This window comes from Anopheles gambiae, chromosome 2 (genome assembly GCF_943734735.2).
Source record: "Anopheles gambiae chromosome 2, idAnoGambNW_F1_1, whole genome shotgun sequence".
Classification (NCBI taxonomy): Eukaryota; Metazoa; Arthropoda; class Insecta; order Diptera; family Culicidae; genus Anopheles; species Anopheles gambiae.
The window spans coordinates 75,047,350-75,062,043 of record NC_064601.1 but is presented as its reverse complement, the minus strand read 5'-3'; the positions used below and the strand labels follow the sequence as shown (position 1 = coordinate 75,062,043).

Genomic DNA, 14,694 nt, shown 5'->3' with positions numbered 1-14,694 from the left:
TCAAAGAATTAAGTAGATCGATCAATAAAAATCCTCGCACTTACGCGAAGAATTAGATTATTTGAATATCAGAAAACTTCGTAACTTGGTGCAATTTTAATAAATCCTGACAAAATAGATCATTTCTTGTACATGCAAATGTATTTCAAAACTGTCTTATTACAGGGTTTTCTAAGTCAGTTTCGAATGTAAACATTGTTATTCATCACATCCAAGATGTTTTTCAACAGCTGTCAAATGGTTTATTTGTTTCAAAATGAAATTTCAGCCTCAACACATGATTTTCAACACATAACAAAGAACTGTCAAACTCAATCCAGCTTGAGACGTGTTGAATATCATGCTGTAGAAATTAAAAATTATTATGATGGAAATGAAATGTCATATCGATGTGGAATAACATTTTGCATGCGGTGAATAACAATGTTTAAATTTGAAACTGACTTGAAAATCCCTGAAAGTCATGTTGAAAATCATGCTGAAGAAATTAAAAATTATTTTGAAGGAAATGAAATATCAGATTAATGTGGATTAACAACTTGCACGCGGTGCATAACAATGTTTACATTTGAAAGTGACTTGGAAAACCCAGTATCTGTCAAACTCAACCCAGCTTGAGACATGTTGAAAATCATGTGTTGTATCGTTGTACTTTCACTCTTTATTTTTAACTTATCCGTACAATTACAATTACTATGTCTTCGCAATACCAGCAACGTCCGTACTCCGTCACGGTTCGTAGGAGAGAGCCCCGAACGCTCTCTTCCTTGCACCCACGATGCTATGCCTTCCACCCGAGCGGCACTCATCTCTTCGTTCCCAGGGGCCGGCAACCTATCTTGTACTCTACAACATCTCCCCCTATTTAGTACCGGCGGTATTGCTCAATCCACTGAGGCGGTTTACGAATCCTCGTAGAACGTCGTAGAGGCTGTACCGGCGTTGATGAACCGCTATCTGCTGTAGCGAACCCCGGAGATGTTGCCGATCTTAGCTCTTCTGAGGACGATGACGAGGGACTCTCGGATTGCACCGCTGACGACGACAGTAGCGGTGAAGACGATGAGGATGATGGGGGTGATGACGATATAGCCAACGATGGCGATTCCGTATATTGTGCCCTAGCTATATCCGTGTTCATTTCAGCGTTTCCCTGCCTGCTAGCTCCCGGTTCATTCGAGTTCATACCCCAAGCATCCAACAACACGTCTAACATACGGTACGAACGTGACTCATCAACGTTAAACGGACTTGATTGTTTATCACTCACTCGAGAACGCAACTGATTAATATGGGATCGTAAATGTCTATTTTCTGTGGTAACAATCTCGTACATAACCGAGCCTAAACGCTTCCTGACTGTTCCGGATACCCATTTCCATTTGTTTCTAATATACTGTTTTGCGTAAACGAGATCATTACATTCATATTTTCTTAATCGCATCCTATGTTTAACGTCTGTGCCCAAATCCATAGACGGTCGCAAAAGCTCCATGCATGTACGCATTTTACGCCCTATCATCACTTCTGCTGGCGATTGATTCCGTTCCAAAAGCTTATGCGGTATGCTTCGATACGTCATTAAGAAAATATCTATTGCTTCTTGCACTGTACCACCTTCCCCCTCCATTTTCTTAAGTGCCCGTTTAAATGTATCCACAAATCTTTCCGCTTGCCCGTTGGATTGCGGATGGAAGGGGGCTGTTCGCAAATGCTCAATGCCGTTTAACGTACAAAATAGCTCAAACTCCGTGCTTACAAACTGCGACCCGTTGTCGCTTACTAAAACATTAGGCATTCCAAAACGGCTAAAAATTTCACGTAAAATCCTAATTGTTGCTCTTGCTGAAATCGTTGCTGTTGCCACTATCTCCGGCCATTTAGAATAAGAATCGATGACTAGCAAATAATACATTCCATCGATAGGGCCAGCATAATCAACATGTATTCGCTGCCACGGAGCAGTCGATTCTGGCCACGAGATGGGTGTGCTATGCGCTGGTGACCTTGCAACCGCTGCACACCGGTGGCACCTTCTAACTTTTTCCTCTATCTCTCGATCTATTCCGGGCCAATATACATAGCTCCTTGCCAGCGCTTTCATCTTATCCATACCAGGATGGCCTCTATGTAGTTGTTGTAAACATCTTTCTCTCTGTGGCCCTGGTATTACCAACCGCTCACCAAAAAGTAAACATCCGTTTACGATGGACAGGGATTCACTCCTGCTTTGGAAATTTCGCAACTCTTGGTTCTCTACTTTCTTACTAGGCCATCCTTTGATCACATAATCTCTAACATTTCTTAATACCGGGTCTTTGTTGGTTTCATTCAGCACTTCTTCTAATGTCAATGGCATTATTTGCGTTACGCAGCCAATCATGGCTTGCAAATCCCTCTCTGTTTCGATGCTAGCAATAACATATTCTGCATCCGGTTTCTCATGATTTGCAATCAAGCGCGACAACACGTCAGCATTACCAAATTTCTCCGTAGATACGTATTCAATGCTGAAATCATACAGCAGCAGCGTCAACGCCCAGCGTTGCAATCTATTCGCGGTATACACTGGTATTCCAGTGCGCGAGCCAAAAATACGCAGCAAGGGTGCATGATCCGTTTGGAGCGTGAAACGTCGCCCAAAGATCATTCGATGAAACTTAGTCACCGCATAAATTATTGCTAATCCTTCACGATCTGGCTGACTATAGTTTGTTTCAGTTTTAGTAAGAGCGCGTGATGCATGCTGAACTATTTTTATCGTGCCATCTGGCATTCTGTGGCTAATAGTGGCTCCTACTCCCACTGACGACGCATCAGCTGCCACTATTATCGGTTTCTTTGGGTCATAATAAGTCAGAAGGAGGTCTGAGCTTAACAACCGCTTAAACGTGTCAAATGCAATCTGACATTCTGGACTCCAATACCATTGCCCATCTTTTTTTAATAGCTCATCAAGCGGGTAACGAAGATTTCTCATTTGCGGCACAAACTTCCCATAATAGTTTATCGCTCCTAGGAATGAGCGTACTTCAGCAGGATTCTTCGGGGAAGGCATCTTCACAATCGCTTCAATCTTGGCAGGATCCGGGCGTTGTCCATCACGATCTAAAATATGACCAAGATATTTAATTTGCTTTTGGAAAAAGTTACACTTTTCAGGCTTTATTTTGAACCCATATTCCTGCAACTTCGCGAGCACCGCGCGAAGGTTTCCCATGTGGGTGTGTTCATCCGTTCCGCCAATCACGATGTCATCTAGGTACACCGCCACATCCTTTAACCCAGCTAGCATGGTCTCCATTAACTGCTGGAAGGCTCCTGGTGCGACCTTCACCCCAGGCGGAAGTCGGTTATAAGCATATAACCCTCTGTGTGTGTTAACCGTTAGCAGCTCTCTGCACTCTTGTTCCACTTCAACCTGTAGGAACGCATCGGTGAGGTCTATCTGGCTAAACATGGCCGAATTTGCCAACGTTGAAAAAATATCCTCCGGCAGCGGGATCGGATACTGGTGAGGCTGGAGTGCATCATTCAACCCCGTTGAGTAGTCGCCACATATACGAATGCTTCCACTCGCCTTGCGCACTACCACTATAGGCGCAGCCCAAGCTGAAAAATTAACACGGGTTATTATACCTTCTTTTTCCAGCCGGTCTAGCTCCTCGTCTACAGCGGGGCGCATCGCATATGAAACAGGACGCTTTGGACGAAATACAGGGGCTGCATCCTTTTTCAGCTCCATCCTCACTTTTGCTTTCATGCAGTGCCCCAACTCGTGGGAAAATAATCCTTCAAAATCCCTTTTTACTGCCTCTAGACTAACCGTTGCTACACACACACGATTGCACACCGACGCCAATGGAACATCCCACAATCCAAAAACTTCCATCAAATCAGCACCTAGTAACATCAGCGGCTCCTCAGTGACTCTCATCGTACATCGTTTAACTTGCTGCTTCAAAGCCACATGAGCACAAAATTCTCCTAGGATTTTCAGTTGGCTACCCGAAGCCGTTTTTGCCTTCACGGATGGCGGGCACAATGGAGGCTGTCCTATGGTCCTCCATTGCTCGATTGATATAATCGAAATATCAGCGCCCGTGTCCACCATCATTTTCATTGGCTCACCATTCAATATCACGTTCACGTGACCTTTGCCCTTACTGTTGACCATGTTCACGAGGACTGTTCTCACTTTGCTGTGGGTTTTCGATGCGATAAAACGTGCCGCTGCCCCACAGTGCCCTTCCTTATGACCATATTTTTGACACTGCCTGCACTTGTAATTTCTATACGTGCACTTTTGAGCATAGTGCCCCTCACCACAAAGCCAACATTTTGTAGTGGACTTAGCCGGTTGCATATCACGTTGCGCTCCTCCGTTACCGCGGTTCATTTGCCACTTTGGACCGTTGCGATTATACTTTCCGTCAGTCACGACGTTTATTTGTTTCTCGCTCTCTATCATCACGGTGTCCTTTTTCAATGTCACCATCTTTTGGCACATTTCGACTAACTGCGTTAGTGTGGTAACTTCGTTGTCCTCTATTCTGCTGAGCAACCGCAACCTTACATCGGCGTCTCTGTCGTCCTTCAGCCCGCACACAAATAAAAAACATTTAAACTGCTCCTCTGTCAGCCCCGCAAGCTCTGCTTCAACGACACTCTTATTTACGCGGCAACCGAACGTCACGTAATCTTCCAAGCCACTTTTCTGCAACTGCAAGCACTTAAACCGCTTGCTGACCTCTGACTCACGAGAACCAAACAGCGATTTCAGCGTACTTACAGTTTCCGCGAATTTGAAGTCTTTCGGCTTACGTGGCAGTACGTAGCTCGTGTACCGCTCATGCTCTGATTGCCCCAGCTTCCTCAGCAGCAGCCGCACCTTCGCGTCATCCTCCAGCTTACTGGCGTCCCTCTCGAACAGATCCTCATAACGCGAGAACCATCCGGCGAACGTCGTGCTCTCCGGATCGAAGTGAAAATCTTTCACCTGGCCCGCCAGCACATCGCTAAGCTGCTCTGACCCATTCACGGTCTGCTTAAGCTGCGCTGTCTGCCAAATCTCGCCTATCAGCTTTTCCTGCTGCTTCATAAATGCTTGTTGCTGCTCCAGCATCATCTTGTGCTGTTGGCGAAACAGCTCGTGAATCCAGCCGGGGCCAGATTCTGTTGGATCGACGCTTCCCGTGTCACCGCGATGGCCGCTGCGCGATGGCCTCTCCCCCTCACCATTGTTCGTATGCTGATTCTCTGCACCACTGGTATTCATTGTGCGTTTTCACTTTCGACGTTTGCACAGGTTCTTCTAACTCTCGTCGCCAATGTTGTATCGTTGTACTTTCACTCTTTATTTTTAACTTATCCGTACAATTACAATTACTATGTCTTCGCAATACCAGCAACGTCCGTACTCCGTCACGGTTCGTAGGAGAGAGCCCCGAACGCTCTCTTCCTTGCACCCACGATGCTATGCCTTCCACCCGAGCGGCACTCATCTCTTCGTTCCCAGGGGCCGGCAACCTATCTTGTACTCTACAACATCATGCTTAAGAAATTAAAAATTATGATGATGGAAATGAATTTTCAGATTAAGGTGGATTAACGTTTTGCACGCTACGAATAACAACAGTTACATTCGAAACTGACTTGGAAAACCCTGTATTTACACCATCTACATCCAAATATTGGCATAAAAGTTATTTAAAACATTACATTCCATCGCCGAAAGTATTTGATGATATTCCATTAAACATTCTGATCGTTTACTGTTATTATCAAACCTTTACAAAGTCAACAATAAAAAAAAACTAACCAAAATGCCTTTCATAAGGACTTTTTGTAACAAGGTCCAGTTCATATGAAATCGATGCTTATATATTATGGCTTTCTTGCAAATGAAAACTTAAGGTCCCAAACTGTTTCTACTGTGTTCAGATTATTCTTCCAGAGTTCGGTATGTTTTCTTAGTTGAAATCGGACAAAATGTAAGCTATGGTGAATACTTTGAGCAAATGAGACAAATTTTAGTTCTTTTCAACAAACAATTTCTTTTTGGAGACCTATTTCAAGCCTATCGCACGTTTCGAGATAATCCTATAGCTGCAATTACTTTCTACGGCCTTGCACACATGCAGTCTTTAGCATTGCATGTCAGCCAGGTTATCACGAAACCAGGATTCTCAGCACCATTTGTATGCACTGTTCCATGACACTCTGTGCGGCACAGAAACCACAAGTGACTACTGCGGCATTGCGCTACATTCTTACAGACACTCTAATCATCGTTGCCGCACTTACCTTGTGTGCAGAAGACACGTTTCGTTGGCTTCGAATAGCTAACGGAGTGGAAACCGGGCGCACATTGACAGATGGCATTGTGGACGATCTGCACGCACATCGCGTGCTCGTCATTGTAGATGCAAGTCTGATGGTAGAAGCATTGTTCCCCAAGTTTTTTGGCTGATTCCGTTGTGATCCGGGTATGTCAGTGTGAGTGTGTTGCAAAATGGAAGAAACATTACACGAATGATTAAATACTATTTATCTACGAGAAGACATTTCTAGAGATTCGACAACCAATCATGTCAATGCCATTTCAAGCATGTTTTTCTACCTCAAACAATGCGGACCTTTTTATTGGAGCAGTTCCAGTTTCTGTTTGGTTTCCAATCCGACTCACTTACCCACATATTGCCCACACATTCCGCAAACGCTCAAATCAAGCGAAACATGATACGTCCGAAACGGCACCAACGTACATTGACGCGAAGACAATTCGAAGCAATGTTTGCCGACTTAAAACGAGGTCGAAACGTTCTAAACGTGCGAGTGCTCTTTTCCACGGGGATAATTTAAGAATTTCGCTGGCCTTGGGCCAAAACCCCCCAGCATTGGCTACCGCTTATAAAACGTTCATTTTCGTCTGCGGTCGACCCACCACGTCGCAGTGGTCAAGCCGGCACGGTCAGAGCCGGAGCAGAGGCGGAAGAGCGGAAGCAAAAAGGGGTCACAAAAGGTGAAAAGAAAATAAATGAAACAGGAAGACGGAAACATTGGCGTTTCCGGTGGGGGGGATTTGACGTCGATACCCGTGCCCGTGGTCTCAGCTGCACGGGGGAAGGGCTAATGGAAATCGGACTGACTTATGCTACCCGTGTGATGCGAGCGATGCTCGGGTGGGAAAACTTACGCTTGGCACATCCTTTCAGTATTCCAATCAGCACGACGTAATCTTTCTCGCAGCTGCAGGTGTTAGTCGTAGGATCACAGTACACGTGATGTAGCTTGGCGTGGCACGTAAACTCGCACGGTGCCCCGACGTACATTCCCTTCGCTGAAATGAAGCCAAACAAGTGGGAAAGAAAAAAGCAGCAATTAATTGTGAGAGCTCGCTGATTGCGTTGATGTGGATTTGATCGATTGAGCACGATGGTGGTGCGATGTTTAGGTTTGTCGCGTAGTTTTGGATGTATGAACGTAAGCTTTCGTAAGCTTTCGCTGGAAATTCAAACATCGCCCCTTCCGACTTGGGGTCGATAAAGTTGCTTTTGAAGACACTTGCACAACATAATATCATCATGAATTATGCAGTGAAATGATAAAATAGCACACAAAAACATATTATAAAAAAGTCACGTTGCCTTCCATCAGCCACAATGAGGCATGGCACCACGGGGATGAAAAACACATAAGAAAGTGGCAAAGAGTTACAATGTACGCCATAATTTTGGTTTTTATTATCTTTGCCACGGTGCACGGTTGAAAGCTTCGCTGGAACGTTGGAAATTTGCCAATTTTTGGGCAGCGAAAAAGTGTACGAAGCGTGGCAACAATTTGGGTCAACTGTTACCGAACCACCGGCAGGGTGTCCATATTACCGTCTAATGTTGTCACCTCTAATTCCCAGAGTCGTTACTTTGCTGCCGGGTGCTGGCATGCAAACAAATAAACAAGCGCGGGCGGTACTTAATGTCGCAATTGATTGCTGCTGCTTGCCAAAGGCTTATGAATATGTAATCCTTTACATAAATGGTAGTTCCTTGCGATTCCAAATTTATGGCATCTACATCGATTGTAATTGATAGCACTCTAGTTCAATAACAATAACAATAACAAACACACGTGATCCATGTCCTCGCTCCCTATATTACTATAAAATCCGTGTGACATCCTGTTAAGTTTCACCACTGCAGCTCTTCCCCTCGACGCGTATGAATCGGACGCGTGAGCTTGCCTGCGGACAGCATTAAACATTCAACTAATGTACATCCTGTTTAGCTGACACCGCTGCTTATTTCGCTTAATGAGTGACTAACCACAACAACACCACTGCCTGCCGATGCTGCCGATTACTCGTTTAACACGCAGCAATAAAAGGCAATCATTAAAACGATCAAAACACGATAAGGCATGAAAGCGTTGGACGTCCTGAAGTTTGGTGGCACAGGCCACAAGGAAAGGGCACAACATGACCGAAGGAGAGTGAGAGACAGACAGATACGAGAGAGTTTATAATCGCATCGCGTTCCAATAGCGTGACAACATGAAAAGTTGAATCCTCACGAGAGCTTTTTGCCGCACAGTTGCTATCGCTTCAAAAGCTCTTGTTTGCTCCTTAACTCACTATCACGCTTCGTGTTTTTTTGTTCTTTGTTAGTTTTTGTAATCTTGCTGTATGTCAATAAAAGGAGACAGATTTGGCCGATTCAATCGTGAAGTATGCGTTGCTACTTTTAAGCATTTATGATGTTGCATTAAGATAATGAACAGAACGTACATAAACATGAAGATTGAAAATAATGTTAGAAGTTGTATTTTTCCTTCGAAGTTGTGAAAATTAACCGCTAATTGTTTCTAGTTTTAAATGCAGAATAAACTAATAATGTTTCATATCTGTCTTTTCTCGCTTGTAAAACATGTCATATGTTTGTTATTTGATAATATTTCAAGTACGTCTCTTTAGAAAAAAACGCCTTTTGTGCCAAGACGTTCTCTAATCCGCAGTTATTATATCTAGCATTGCACATCTATTGGAAACAACGAGTTGAACCTATTCATAGAAGCAGGAAGTATCAAACCATGAATACGTTATTTCAATGGCTATACGTTACGGTTTCAAGTGAAAGCAAGCGGATGAGGAAAAGCATTAGATTATTTATTCAGTCTTTTTTTCAGACCAAGGCATCAAAAGTATCCGTGTCTTATTGGATTTGTCACAAACGCAATTTGACTCAACAGTACCGAGAAAGTACTGACACTAGGGTCTAGAATATGGCTCGATAGAATTCCCTTTGTGGCAAAAGCTGCAAACTTTTAGAAAATAGGACCATATTTCTATACTTTTCTGCATTGAATAATGAATTATTAGTTTCGCGGAATTACAAAAGAAATACAAAGAATTTTTATGACACTTTTGTACACAACCATAGTGATAGTTGTATATATCTTCCTAGACAGAGTTCAACTAAAGAATTAATGCTTCTTTATTTTGATGTAAATAAATGATAAATTTAATGCACATCTCTACATTAGAAAAATATAATTACAAACTCAGATGTGACTCAAAACAATATGGACTTTATGAGCTTATCTTTGCAAAGCTTTTTCGTAATACATGTAGTAATAGTTATCAGAAGTTGTAGCATATTAAGAAACACCTAAACTATGGCTTGTAATTTATTTATTTTTTTAAACAGGCGTCATTCATCAATTACGTAACGCTGAATGGGGGGGGGAGAGGGTGTAGTCAAACGTTAAAATTTGTTACATGGTGCAGAGGGGGAACTACACTTTTCACTGTCGTGTGGAAATAGCACTAGATTCATCTATAAAACTGCAAACTGGTGTAATACCAATCCAATTATTTTCAAACCCAATTCGTTAAAAAAAACTGGAGATGAAGTTAATTCAGTTAGCCCTTTTTCTTCACAGTTGTTCATTGGTCGTAATTCAACGGAATATGCATCGAAAAAACAGCCGAATCTCCTGCAAACAGTACCAATTCTGTTCCTAATACATAGTAATAAGACATGCGTAACATATTAAGCATATGCATATATAACATTTTATGTGAAATTGAATATTCAATTTGATGATGATACAATATCAAAAAGCCAAAGAAAATTTTCTGCAAAGATGGACACATTTATGGAGATGGCCAGAAAGATGGCGGGATATCTAACGCTTCTGATGATGGTGTCTTGCATCAAATCGTAAACGGCGCTGAGGATCCGATTATCAGAATCTTTTTGTATTTGATTGCTGTTTGGGAGAACTTTTATTTATGAAATTTGAAATATAATTTTATCTTGTTTCATTTTACATTTTAACATTTTGAATGTACCACAATAAAGTTAAAAAATGAACAATTCACAAAATATCCGATTTTGTTCAATAAATTAGGCTATATGCGGGAGGATTGGGGGGGGGGGGGGGGCGGGGGCACTGCTCAATGCACTGCCTAATTTTTTGGGGAAGGTGGGAGGGATTCTTCTGATATTACAGTTTGTTACGCTAGGGGGGATGGGGTTGAAAATTTGCAATTTTTGCGTTACGTAATTGATGGATGACACCTTTTAAACATTTGCTTGTAAAACGTTCAGTTTTACTTCCTTTAAAATATGTCAATTAAAATCACTAATGTCTTGCCTATTATTTCATTCCAAATCATTTTTTTGCTTGTGCTATAAAATACTATTGAAGCCTATCGAAAATGCATTCCTTTTTATCTCGTGTTTAAATAATTGTTCTACGTGTTTTAACCACTATGAGAAGCTTATGAGCACTTACCCGATTTATTGTTTACTATGTCGTACTCATCAACGTAGTCGTCGAAGTAATCGTCGTCCTCATCGTCGAGTGGTGGTGCAACCATTTCTGGCAGCGGGCGCGTCTTTGCTGCAAGCGAGGTGATCGATTTGGTGCCAGTATGCGTTTCGATCGCGAGCGTCACCGGAAGCATCTTGATAAACACGTACGACAGATAGAGCAGCGCAAAGGACGACTTGCGCAGGATTCGGTTTTTGTACTTATCGCTAATGAGGGTGTAGATGATCTTATGGTACAGGAGGTGTTTCTGCTTTTGATGCTGCTTCACTGTACATCCCCAGACACTGTCGGGGAAGAAACTCACTATCATCTTTGATGAGTTACACCAGGCTGGGCATTGCGTGACGGGAGACTCATTTAACAACGCATGCAATCCTAGACGGTGGCTGATGGTGCGAGGCTCCACCGTAGCAAAGGGAACCGGAACGTTTCACTTCACTGACGGCAGTGTTGGTGATAGTTGTGTTAGGTAGCGCACGCTGTGCAAGCCAGTTCTAGCACTTATTAGCAACTGCATACTTTACATCTTTGTCTAAGTCGATTCTGTTGACAATTTAAATGTGTCGATAAAAAACTATAATTTTCATTGTTTACAATAAATCTTAATCAAAGGACATTAAACGAGGCACAATAACATTAATTCCAGGCTCAATTTATAATCATCCAAAATTGCTACGGCTTTTTCGTTACGTTACGTTAATGTAAACTTAATTCCTTAAAATAAATATTTGAATGTAAAAATGCCATTGTCTTTCCTCATTGCTTTTGCCCTTTGTAAAGCACTTTCCTATGCAAATGATATAAAACAGCACTGACAGTGAGGCACACTCATCAGTTTATGACCAATCACGCACCTTCACGACCGTGACTGGTCTTGAGATTAAACACTTAATTATAATCCACCTCACGCTGCGTTACGGTCCTGCACAGTCGGCGAGCTCGTGCTACTTCTTCAACCGTCAAGATGCCTTCAACTCGTTGCATGCATATCGCTCATACTCGGACTCTCTTAAACTAAGAAGCTTCCGGCAACTAGTTAGCTGAAGCTTTCGGTTGGAGAAAGGAGCAAAACAAAAAAAGCCTAAGGTCGTAGGCTAGAGAGATAGGAAAACGAAATGAAGTATTTCCTTCCTAGCCAAACCTCATCTGCCTAACGTAGTTAGTGGCCGGACTCGGTGGCAGCGGAAGAGCCACACGGAACACACGGCACAACAATCGTGCCCCAATAAGCCACCCTAGCCTGACCTACATTGCGCACGTAGCAGCGTATGGTACAGTACTTCCGTCCTGACTTTCTTGCTTCTTTTCCCTCGTTCTTCTTCCCTTTTTGCCATACCGGGCATTGTCTCGCATCGCAGTGCCTAGGGGCTGAGGGAAGCAACGGACTACGACGGTATCGCTTGGCCACATCATCAACACGAGGCCCACCAGCATAGCCTGGCGGGAGTTGAACAGGCTTGAACGGGCGTAAAATTGCCGTCGTTTTTGGGACAGCCTAGATTTGTGAGGCGGATAGACTCGCAGCAACAAGATCTTCGCTGGAAGTGCTCCAACAAAACTTTGGCGTAGTTCGAGCCCGTAGCCCCTCGTCAACCAGTGCTAATCCAGTGCAGGTAACGAACCGCAAGCTATACTTAGCGCCTTAACACTGACACCCAACGGTATACTACCTACGGAAGGGAAAGTGTACCTTGTTGGGTAAAGTTGAATCAAACTCCCGAAATAAAATTGCTCCAACAACTGGACATTTGCTTACGTCAACTCCGGTTTTCGATCGGTGTGCTATTTTCATCGCTGTTATATGTTTACCCGGACTGGAGCGTTCCGCTTATCAAAGTTGGTCGATTTAGATAGGCCCATCGTGTTGCTGTATCATGAAGCCGGTATGTTATTTTCCAGAATGTTATTCTATCAGCCGTATGAGCAGGCGACAGGACCGACAGGACTCTCACAAGCACAAACACTCACTCTTTCACTCTCTCTCTCCTTCTTTCTCTCTCACTCTCTCTCTCTCTCTCTCCCTATTTATTTTCCTTTTTGTCTCTCCGTAACTAGTCCTCTGAACACTTGACTGGTTCGCACTGCACATGCCCAAACAGATGCTCAGAGTTGCATACTGGCTCTCGCATGCTAGGAGCTTCGGCAGGAGTACGTGGACGGGACGGGAATGAATGATGCGAAATCGGTGGGGAGGAGCGCGCTTGGCAGCAGCCAGCCAGGCGAAACGGGTACGCACAATGCCCTCCAAAAAAAACGGGATTTTTGTCTGTTTTTTCGGCATATTCAGTGACTTCAAATGTGAGCTACAGTTTAAAAACGATATTAGACCGTCGATCCGTCATCGTGGCTGCAACAGTCCGGCTTATCAGGTTACATAATGCAATGCATTAACATTGTGCTGTAGTGTACTTGCGGATTCACTCCAAATCAATAGGAAAGAAAATTCCTAGACTGTTTCAATAAAGCTCTCTGCGACATCAAAGCAAGCGAATCTCCGTAAACGATTTATTAATCCGATTACAGAAAGAGATTCGCACGTCTATCGGCCTTTTGGGGAATGATCTGCTGTAGAAAAGATTATTATTGTACCTATCTTTATTTTACGATAGTCTCCGATAATCCAGAAAGGATCTTCCTACAGATGTGGGTCGAAAAACACATAAAAAGATACTTTCTATATCATTGAAATGCATGCAGGTTCACCGTGACTCGAGTTATTCACTCAACAGGAAAAAATGAAATACAAAATTGTTACACCTTTACCAAAGGATTTCCCCACTACTGCCGCTTTTCGTTATCTTTGGCAAAGGTGTAATCGATTTTACGAGCACCATCTTCAGCCGAACTGTCGAACTGTCTTATCTACCACAAAATGTCCATTTACACAAACACACACACATAGACACTAACACACGCACTTAGAATGCTGCCAGCACCTACACAACAATATCTTCTGCGTTTTCTGCGATCACGGCACAATCTAAATCCATGCATCGCCGCTTGGATACATTACATAAATCGATCATCACTTTCGGTGGTGCTTTACCGAACGAACTAAATTTTCACGCATATAGGCACTAGCGGATCGCAATAAGACCACTCGCGAGAATTTCACTATCGCTTCTCACCAGACGGTTCTGATAGACAGCTCCAGCCCCAAAATGCTTTCTAGCCGTACCGATGGCGCCATTGCTATCGTCTCGTTTGCGCTGGCATTTTCTCGGCCGCTCGGGATCCCTTCCTTTCGTCCTGGAGAAACTGACTAGAGGGCACCCTGTCGGTACACGGTGGATGCGTAAATATGCACGCGTGTATGTGTGACCGTGTGTGTACGAGTGTTTGAACTTTAGCATAAGTGTGAAGCGGACTTTATTCTTGATTTTAAAACTCTTATTTCCTGCCCGCACACTTCACACCAATCATTCAGGTCCATTCCGAAAATCAAAAATGTCACACAAATCACTGGCCCGGGGCTCCGTTTGCAGAGCGTTTTCGTTGCTTCACTTCCTGATTATGGGACAACAATGCGGGGAAGGAGGATCGGAAGCGGAGGAAGCAGGAAAGCAAATGAATGTGAACTTTTACTTTCAATCCTTGCGCCCGAAATTGATTTTTTGACTTTTACACAAACGATGCTTGCTGCACGGTGTGTGCGTGTGTGAAGAACAATAGGAGGAAAAGAAGGTTGTGTGTGACTGCTCAGGCAGCAGTGAAGTATAATTGGTGCCCTTTTCCTCCAGTGTTTGAGTGACAGGAAGAAAAAAAAATGTGTGTATGCGAGTGTGCCCCAGCGTCAACTGGTTGTGTGTGCTGCTTGGAAAGTAGTACAACGTGAACTGATTCGGTGGAACGGGCTTT

General features: G+C 43.4%; 2 protein-coding genes across 11 annotated transcripts in view; both read right to left on the bottom strand.

The window, feature by feature from the left end:
* LOC5667389 (uncharacterized) overlaps positions 1-14,694 on the bottom strand; it is a 27,056-nt gene extending 12,362 nt beyond the window's left edge. Inside the window, exons 1-4 of one of the 10 annotated variants that reach the window (XM_061650933.1) lie at positions 13,594-14,694; positions 10,798-11,379; positions 7,199-7,342; positions 6,307-6,468 (exon numbers count right to left, since the gene is read on the bottom strand). In XM_061650933.1, coding sequence (XP_061506917.1) covers positions 6,307-6,468; positions 7,199-7,342; positions 10,798-11,146 — 655 coding nt within the window. In that variant the 5' untranslated portion in view covers positions 11,147-11,379; positions 13,594-14,694. The other 9 variants (XM_061650934.1, XM_061650936.1, XM_061650935.1 and 6 more) reach the window with 9 other exon arrangements.
* Positions 639-5,545, bottom strand: LOC133392145 (uncharacterized protein K02A2.6-like). The gene has a single exon (XM_061650931.1). The coding sequence runs from the start codon at positions 5,276-5,278 to the stop codon at positions 866-868; it is 4,413 nt and encodes a 1,470-aa protein (XP_061506915.1). The 5' UTR covers positions 5,279-5,545; the 3' UTR covers positions 639-865.